Here is an 8,964-nt window from a genome sequence, read left to right as displayed (position 1 = left end):
GGACGGGAGAAGAGCCCGAGCCGCTCAGGACTCCGGCTCGCGGGCCGCCGCCGGGCCCTCGCCGACCCCCGGAAGCGCGGCCCCAGGCCGGGACGACCGCGGGGGGGCGGGGGCGCCGCAGCTGAGGCCAAGGGTTCGGGCGCCTGGCGAGCCCACCGCGTCGATCCTCCCGCGCGTTGGCCGGGCCCGGGGACTCCCCGAAGGACCCCCCGACGAGCCCGCGGACGCCTCCGAAATGCCCTACCTTCGTCGGAGGCCAGCGCCGAGCTCAGCGCGTCCAGGGTCCCCTCCCCGGCTCCCCCCCAAAACCAGCAGGCCCGGGGGGAGAGATGGGGAGACGCGCGGCGCGTCCAGCGGGGCCGAGGCTGAGGCTCCGGCTCCTCCTCCTCCCGCGGCGGCGACTGGTACCTTTGTTTGGCGGCCGCTCGGGTTCCCTCGCTGGGGGGAGGGGGACGACGAAAAACCCTCCCGGACGGGAGCCCGGGCCCCCGTCGCGCTGCCCCCCAGAGGACGGCGGCCACAGACCCTCCTGCGGCTCGCTCCGGGGAGAGGTCCAGGCGGCGGCCGTGGCGGCGGCCAGCTAAGCTTCAGAGACTCCTCCGCTCCGGCGCCCAAGCTCCTCACTCCGGACTCGACTGACGGGCAAACATCGCTCCCCCCGCCCGAGCCCCCCCGCTTCCCTCCGCTCTCCACTCCCCTAAGCTGTCTCCCCTCCCCTACCTCTTTCCCGGATGGCCTCTAAGACGACCGCGGATTGGCCAGGGTGTCTTAGAACCCGCCCACACTTCGTTGTTATTGGCCCTTGGGATACAAACAACGACGCCATTTTCCCACCAGTTCTATGGAAACAGAAAGTGACGCCCCAAAGCCTACCGGGAAATGTAGTCCGACCCGGGGCGCCCGGGTGCGAGCCCTCGCCCGCGAGAACTGCAAGACCCGCAACGCCCCGCGCCTGCGTGAGACGGAGGGGGAGGGGGAGGGAAAGGGGCGGGGCGACTGTGCAGGGAGGTGGCGGCGGCGCCTGCGCAGTGGGGCCGGGATGGCGCATTTTCTTGCACAGAATAATGCGGCGGCGCTGGCGGCCGAGGAGGGCGGAGAGTTCCTTGATGAAGTAGGGGGAGGGATTCATGGAAGCGTCGGGAGGAGCCCGGGTGTGAGCTATAAAGTGGGAAGTTGATGCGGGGCCCAGCTACTCCCGGACCGGTGGCGCGGAAGCTGTGATCTCATCGCTGAACCGTGAGCGGCAGTGGTGGCGGCAGGCGGGGGGGGGACCGGATGGGCAGGAGGGCGGGGTCTGGAGGAAAGAAAGAAGGATGGTGAGGCCCCGGATGCTGAACCGGATTGGGTCCGAACGTTCTGCGTCCCCTCGCGGGCGAAGGGGAAGAACTGGAGGGGCCGGATCGGGGCGGAAAAGGGCATCGGAGCGGAGAGGAAGCGGATCCTTGCGGGCCCGGCGACCCTGCAGGCGGAGCGGATGCTGGAGGCTCCCGGCCCCGCCGCGGTGGAAAGTCGGCCTCGGAGGAGTTGTTCAACCCCCCGCCCGCTTCTCGGGTCGTTCTCTGCAGACCCGTCGTCGGCCGGAAAGGTTGCCTGCGCTTCCGAGCTGCGCTTGCATTTGTAGGTCTCTCTGTAGCCATTCTGACACCAGATCCTTCCCTTGATCTTTTTTTTTTTTTTCATGCGCAAATGTGCGCGCCCCGATTTCACCCTCGAATGCGTTAGAAAGCAGTCTCCGTTCGCTCGCTCAGTCCGCGTACTCGCTGAACGCCTACCGGGCGGAGGAACCGGTCCGGCTCCTCCCTGGGTGGACCTCAGCCCTGTAATTTGCACGCACTGGCGGGTGCGGAAGGGCAGCAGCGGCGAGTGCTGGCTGCAGGGTGATAAGGGATCGGAGATAGACCGTGCGGTTAGGGACCTCGGGGAGGGCTTTACCAAGCCCGGGAGGATCGACCTGAGAGGTGAGGGGTTGGCTGCGGGTAAATAAGGAAACAACATTTCAGACCTAAAGAAGAGCACGCTGGAAAGCCTTCTGTCAAACGGGAGCTTTTGAAATACGGGGAACTGGGGCCGGAGGAGCAGGGACCCAGATCCTTACACACTGTGTTAAGGAGTTTGGGATTTGTTTGTGTGTTTTTCCAGTGGAAAGAGAGATAAGACGTCCCTTCGAAAGATTTCAGTTTTACAAAGATCACTAGCTCATGCAGGGAACCCAGCTAGGAAGTTACTGCAATAGTCACATGGAGGGAGAGAATATGTTTTTGTATTTGTCATTCATCCATTGTTTGAATAAGTTTAAAGCAGTTTGCGTTTTGAAATTGAGTAGTTTGGGACTCACATAGACATTCTGTAGTATTCATCAGCCTAAAAGTAAATTAATAGAGCTACAGCCTGGTGTGCTAATTTTTTTTTATTGTTTTACCTACATACTCAAGAGTAGACTAAGTATGTTTTTTTAAGGGGAGTGAGAGGGTGAGAGAGAGAAACATCTGTTGCCACCCACCCCCACTCCCACCCCTACAGCTGATGGAGTCTGCAACCTGGGCATGTGCCCTGGGGGAGGAAGATCAACCAATTGAGCCACACAGACAGGCCAGGGCATGCACTTTCCAGTTCTTTAAGTTCATAATCCTAAAGACAAAAAATCATTGTCCAAAGAATCAAAAGAAAGCAGATAAAGGGGAAAAACCTGAAATGTGCCAAAGGTGTCGGAGCAATTAGAAAACTCCTAATGTGGGGACAAATAAAAAGAGATTTTTACAGAGCAGGAGAGTAGAGATTCAATAGTGAAGGAGGATTCTAGGCAGACCATGAGTGATATGCTAGGAAATATCGAAGTAAATGTAAATTTAAGAAGAATAAAGGAAGAGAATATTTTTAATAATGCATGTCTTGTCTTAAATCAGAATCTCTGAAATGGACTGATTGTAGTGAAAATACAGGAGGGAAGTCTCCCCTTAAATTATATATAGTATATAAAACATTTTAATATTCATAGAAACAAGTATGTTTACTAATTTGTATAATCAATTATATATAGAAGAATCTAAATCTGTGGGTTTGTTTTAACATTGATTTGACACAACAACATAAGCCTTTTTCACGGTTGAGTAAAAAAAGGTTTAATATAAGTTTTATTCCTTAAAATCCAGGTGAACACTGACCAATCATTTGAATGAAAACTTTCCTTTTTTTTAATGCGATATAATTTATATATCATAGTTCACCCGTGTAAAGTATACAATTAGGTGGGTTTTAGTGTACTCACAGAGCTGTACAACCACCACCACAATCTAATTTTTGAACATTTTGATGGCCCCCAAAAGAAATATCGCACTCATTGGTAGTCACTCCCTAGCCCCCCTACCCTAACGTTACCTAGGCAATTGTTAATCTACTTTCTGCCTCTATAGATTTGCCTGTTTTAAATAGTTCATGTAAATGGAATAGTACAGTATGTAGTCTTTTTTGACTGGCTTCTTTCACTGAGCATAATGTTCTCAAGATTTCATACCCATAGAATTTTCTTTTAAAATGAAACAAAGTCTGGCTTTACAAATTCCTTGAGATACAAATTCCTTTGCAGTTTGACACTCAAAGATAATTTAATTAATGAGATCATATTTATGATTCTCTTTTTTAACAGATCATCTTTGAAATCCAACAACAATGGAGAAGACTCAAGAAAAAGTCCAAAGAATTCTTCTAGAACCCTACAAGTACTTGCTCCAGTTACCAGGTAGCGGTTCAGTAGGTTTTACATAGTAGGGGTCATTCACATGTTAGCCTTCAGACTCACATAGGCGTTCTGTAGTATTCATCAACCTAAAACGAAATTAATAGAGCCATGGCTTGGTGTGCTAAATTTTTTTTTATTTTTTATTATTGTTTCACCTACATACTCAAGAGTACACTACAAAAAACACACTTTTCAATTCTTAAATATTTCTTTAATTGATTTTTAGAGAGAGGGTGAGAGAGAAACATCTATTGCCACCCACACCAAACAGGGTTTGTTTTACATAGTAGTGGTCATTTGAATGTTAGAATTCAGAATAGGTTTGCCAGCTCTTGAGATTTTTATATTTAAGGTCATGCATATGACAAAAGTGATGATTTGTTATTAAAAGGGACATTTTTGAGGTACCCTTAAAAATATGCAAGTATATAACATACCTAAAAATTAAAAATACTTAAAACATTTGAGTACCTTTTTGGAGGTTTTATTATTTATGGATGCCACACTTTCCTCTTCCCTACTAGATTAAGGAAACAAAAGTGACAATAAATTAGTTCAACAAAGACGTAGACACGGAGCCCTCCTACATCCCCGGAAATGCCAATTTGTGCACCAACAAAAAGCTTCCGTTACCTTCCATGCTCATGTTTCCACCATCACACGCACACTCCATTTCCCACACTACCAGTTTCTTTAACAGCCAAATAGTCATGCATCTAAATCACGTTACTTAAAAGCATAACCCACATTGTTCCTATACAAAGATGGGCCACCTGGTCATGGCGTCCTACGGTTACACTTGCCTAATCGTGTTTATGTGTATGTACATGCTTTGATATTTTTTTAACTTTGGAAAAATGATGATAGTAAAAATTCAGACATATAACAAGGGTAAGTTCTTAGAATAAAATTCTTTTATAAACCAGTTACTTGGACCTGAAATACTCCTTCTCATAGAAAAGGGAATACTTCAGGCCATGGCACTGTTACTTTTGGGTAGGAAAGCGGAGAGCTGTCCATTCTCTGAAACTTTAAAGGAATGCTAGATAATTTTAAGAGGTAATTGTGTGGGGTAATTCAATAGCAACGTACATTTCATTAAAAATACCTATGTTCTCAACAACAACAAAAATGCCTATGTTCTCTGAAATTGACAGTGCTAATTAACTGCCGCTAACTAGGCTGGCATCCTTTCAAAAGGAATGAATTAGATCATAATTCCTATTCCCCATTCCATTCCAAAACTGTTGATACAAGTTAAGATGAAAGTGATGGGCTGCTGAAGGATTTAGACCCTCTTTTGCCTGCCCTGATGTTACGGTTGCGGGGTTTAGAATGTGAATTTTGACAGAAGGGGCCAGTAGGGGCCCAGCACTGGAAGCTCTCCAGTGGGTAATGGATTGATGGGGTTGGATTTATCAAGTCTGATCTGTTTTACAGTAAATTTCTGAAATGTTTTTTATAATTAAAGTGTTAACTTTATTGCCAAATTTTATTCTTTAATTGCAGGTAAGCAAGTGAGAACCAAACTTTCACAGGCATTTAATCATTGGCTGAAAGTTCCAGATGACAAGCTTCAGGTATCTAGGCAATTCCAATCCCCCCCCCCCCCCCTTTTTTTTGCTTTGGGTAGAGAGAGAGTGAGAAACATTGTTTTGTATATTTTATGCCTCCATTGGTTGATTCTTGTATGCACCCAGGCTGGGATCGTGTATTGGGACGATGCCCTAACAAACTAGGCTACCTACCCAGGGCCTCTAACCTCATTCTTAATCCCCAAGAAATTTATGACATCGCGTAGAAATACTCCTAGCTCTTAATTCTGTTTAATGCTCATGCAATCTATTGTTTTCATATTGAAGTTGCTAAATAATTACTACTTTTAAAAACTAAGGCACCTGAGACCATCATAATGTTAATATAGTAGTTCAGATATGAAAAAAATGAACTTTTCAATTGTCTTTTTGTTAGATTATCATTGAAGTGACGGAAATGTTGCATAATGCCAGTTTGCTCATTGATGATATCGAAGACAACTCGAAGCTCCGACGTGGCTTTCCCGTGGCGCACAGCATCTATGGGATTCCGTCTGTCATCAATTCTGCCAATTATGTATATTTTCTTGGCCTAGAGAAGGTCTTAACTCTTGATCACCCCGATGCAGTTAAGCTTTTTACGCGCCAGCTCTTGGAACTCCATCAGGGACAAGGCCTGGATATTTATTGGCGGGATAGCTACACCTGTCCCACGGAAGAAGAATATAAAGCGATGGTGCAGCAGAAGACGGGTGGACTGTTTGGATTAGCGGTAGGTCTCATGCAGTTGTTCTCTGATTACAAAGAAGATTTAAAGTCACTACTTGATACACTTGGGCTCTTTTTCCAAATTAGAGATGATTATGCTAATCTACACTCCAAAGAATATAGTGAAAACAAAAGCTTCTGTGAAGATCTCACGGAGGGGAAGTTCTCGTTCCCCACTATTCATGCTATTTGGTTCAAGCCTGAAAGCACGCAGGTGCAGAACATCTTGCGCCAGAGAACCGAAAACGTAGACATTAAAAAATACTGTGTACATTATCTTGAGAGTGTGGGTTCTTTTGAATATACGCGGAATACTCTGCAAGAGCTTGAAGCTAAAGCCTACAAACAAATTGATGCGCTTGGTGGCAACCCTGAACTGGTAGCTCTAATTACGCAGTTAAGTAAAATGTTCAAAGAAGAGAATTAGTAATATTAAGCCATTCTCGATTAGGCCTGACAGCTTATTTGAGTTGGTTATTTTTTTGTCTCTTAGCCTATCTTTTTATAAATTTGGAGCAAGCTGTTTGTCCCTAAGAACTGAGTGGACAGGGGCGGTGTGGGGGAGGTGGTTTCCATGTAGAGCCACTCTGTAATCATTGTACAGAATTGAAGGACCGAGGGGAGTCACATTGAAATAGGCATCATGTGAATGTCGCAGTGTGCTGTGTCGGGTCTCTGTGGCCAACTCTGAGTGTTTGATTGATTCTGTCAATAAAGAATTCGACTTCCGTCTTCTCTTCCCCTGAACATGGCCGCCTGCGCCAAGTTGGTCTCCCTCCCTCCTCCGTCAGGAGCACCTCTGGGCTGCTGGGGGGGTCGCTGCGTGCAGTGGTGCTGAGACGACCGGATACACTGAGGTGAGAGCCTCAGCAGCCTGCCAGCCCCACGTCCCCTGACCTCGCTCACTTCCAGCCGCAGCTTCCAAACCAGCACCATCTCAAGGGACATCGACGCAGCAGCCAGGTTCCCTGGGGCTGGGGTGCCACAGAAGGGGCGGCCGGCCCTGGGGCTGGGGCTGGGGCTGGGACTCTGTTTGGGAGCCTCCTCACTGTTATGCCGGGAACCCTTCTCTGAAGCAACAACCCGCAGGGCCATTCTGGGCTCTGCCCTCTCAGAGGCCATGGGGCTCGTGCCTGATGGTGGCCTTGCTCTCCCTCTGCCATGTGACATTGCTGTCTCCACCTCATATACCTTCTCCCGTGCCTGGTCTGCCCTGTATGTTCCTTTCCTATATCTCCCCAGGCAACCAGGGGAAAGTGGCTCGCTCAGGATTTGACAGAGGGAAGACAGTAATAATAAGAAAAGAAAAGAAGCTTCTAGGAATATCAATACTTCTAACTATACTGTATGGGCAGTTCCCACTTCATCTACCCCGTTCCAAGCCAGTGGCTACTTGGGACCAGTTTCTATATCTCGCTGGCCCATAGACTATGGGAATGCCTCTTCCTAAATGTTGCTGCTTAGAGTATCAGTAATTCCCGCGAAAGGCTCTCATGAGAAGGCTGATAGTAACAAACAGCACCAAGAAGTCTCCCCTCATGCCGGCCCAACTTGGTTGGTTGGTAAGTAACTGGTGCCCCCAAACTGATTAGTATCTGGGTACAACAACGTCTGTCCATTTGGAAAGAAAAAAAGGACATGGAGAAGTATTTTAAGGAGGAGCCTTGAAACCTTTGTCTATTTTCCCAGGGTTAGTAGTAAAAATCATAAAAGAGCAGTTTGCTCACTTCAGAAGGAAATGCCCTTTTCCTTCCCACGCACCAGCCCGCTAGAAGGCGGTGCTTGAATGGAAAGGGAGCTGTTGGCCTCTTTAATCTCTGATTAAAGGAGAGAGAGTGTGAACCTGAGACCTAGTCGCTATGGCTACCCCATCAGGCACTAACTAGCTGTCCAGTGCCTTCACCCTGACTCCCTCTTGTGTAATTCCCAGCCCAAACCCCTGGAGCCATCTGTGGCCAAGAGGTAGGAGAGACCTTGGTTACTGTGTTAGAAGTTGCTGAATCCCGAAATGAAAGTTGTGCTTCTCAGAAACTGCGTTTGGCTTATCTCAGATCTGATCACCAGCACCTGCACCTGCAGGAGGCCTTCTCACCAAAGCGCTCAACCCTTTCCCATAAGATGGAGGACACCCCAGTCAGATTTTCAACAATAAAGATAAATTTCTTTTTTAACTGGGTACTGTCTTTACTACTTTTATGAAAATTTGAATCTTCCATTTTAATTGATACAAGGGAACCTCTTAAAATCATGGGTATTTGTGCTAGACTATGGGAATTTGAATTTTGTGGTATCCACATTTTGTGGTTAAAAAGAAAAAAAGTATTATTCAGAAAGACTTAATGCTAACTATATAGAGAAATTAAAATATGGCTCTCAGTTTTTTTTATGATTACCATTACGATATCAAAAGCCTGACCTCCTCAAAGTCAGGTCCTGTATCTGCTTCTTTACCTGAAATAACATAATTAAAACAAGCTTATTCTTTCATATCCCTCTACCAACCTAAATAATGGAATGAAATCACTTTTTCCCCAGCCTTTTTTTTAAACCACCATCTTCACTCTTTAAGTGACCCAGGAGTATGTCTTGGATTTCTTTCTTACCCTTGCCTCCTATATCTATTTAGTCCTCCCAAGCCCTATAGCTTTGTCCTTTGTGATGTTTCTTATCTGTTCCATTTTCCTTGTCATTAACCTGGAACAGACTTTGTTGCCTGTTGAAATGCAGGAAAAGAGTCGCTAATGGACACCACAATCATGTGATTCACATACAGTGCAATTGGCGTTGGACTCTCCAACATGGCCGCACTGACTGCCTTATTGTGTACAGTCTTTGAAAAGCACTATGTGCTTTAGGAGAATGACCAATTTATTGTCTTTGACTTACTTTTGTTACTATACATAAAGAGAAATATGTCTGGAGGTC

At 46.8% G+C, this 8,964-nt stretch overlaps 2 protein-coding genes across 19 annotated transcripts in view; one reads left to right on the top strand and one right to left on the bottom strand.

The window, feature by feature from the left end:
• Positions 1 to 636, bottom strand: part of ARID4B (AT-rich interaction domain 4B) — a 59,916-nt gene extending 59,280 nt beyond the window's left edge. For 14 of the 15 annotated variants that reach the window (XR_002826655.1, XR_002826656.1, XR_002826657.1 and 11 more), the window contains exon 1: positions 245 to 401. The gene's annotated coding sequence lies outside the window, so the exon portion shown is untranslated. The other variant, XM_023745757.1, reaches the window with a different exon arrangement.
• A 389-nt stretch (positions 637 to 1,025) lies between these two features.
• GGPS1 (geranylgeranyl diphosphate synthase 1) lies at positions 1,026 to 8,207 on the top strand. Of its 4 annotated transcripts, XR_002826659.1 has the most exons (5): positions 1,248 to 1,617; positions 3,644 to 3,736; positions 5,246 to 5,316; positions 5,708 to 7,601; positions 7,970 to 8,207. XR_002826659.1 is itself a non-coding variant. In XM_006104499.3 (4 exons), exons 2-4 carry the CDS (start codon positions 3,667 to 3,669, stop codon positions 6,464 to 6,466), a joined length of 900 nt encoding a protein of 299 aa, XP_006104561.1. In that variant the 5' UTR covers positions 1,026 to 1,236; positions 3,644 to 3,666; the 3' UTR covers positions 6,467 to 8,207. The 4 variants fall into 4 exon arrangements, 3 of the variants coding, with proteins under 3 accessions (XP_006104561.1, XP_006104562.1, XP_023601534.1); XM_006104499.3 differs by lacking the exon at positions 1,248 to 1,617 and adding an exon at positions 1,026 to 1,236 and having other exon boundaries at positions 5,708 to 8,207; XM_006104500.3 differs by having other exon boundaries at positions 5,708 to 8,207.
• The last annotated feature ends 757 nt before the right edge of the window (positions 8,208 to 8,964 follow it).

The sequence above is a fragment of the Myotis lucifugus genome, unplaced genomic scaffold (genome assembly GCF_000147115.1).
Source record: "Myotis lucifugus unplaced genomic scaffold, Myoluc2.0 scaffold_578, whole genome shotgun sequence".
NCBI classification, from domain to species: Eukaryota; Metazoa; Chordata; class Mammalia; order Chiroptera; family Vespertilionidae; genus Myotis; species Myotis lucifugus.
The sequence above is the reverse complement of the archived record's forward strand: the minus strand, read 5'-3'. Positions and strand labels throughout refer to the sequence as shown.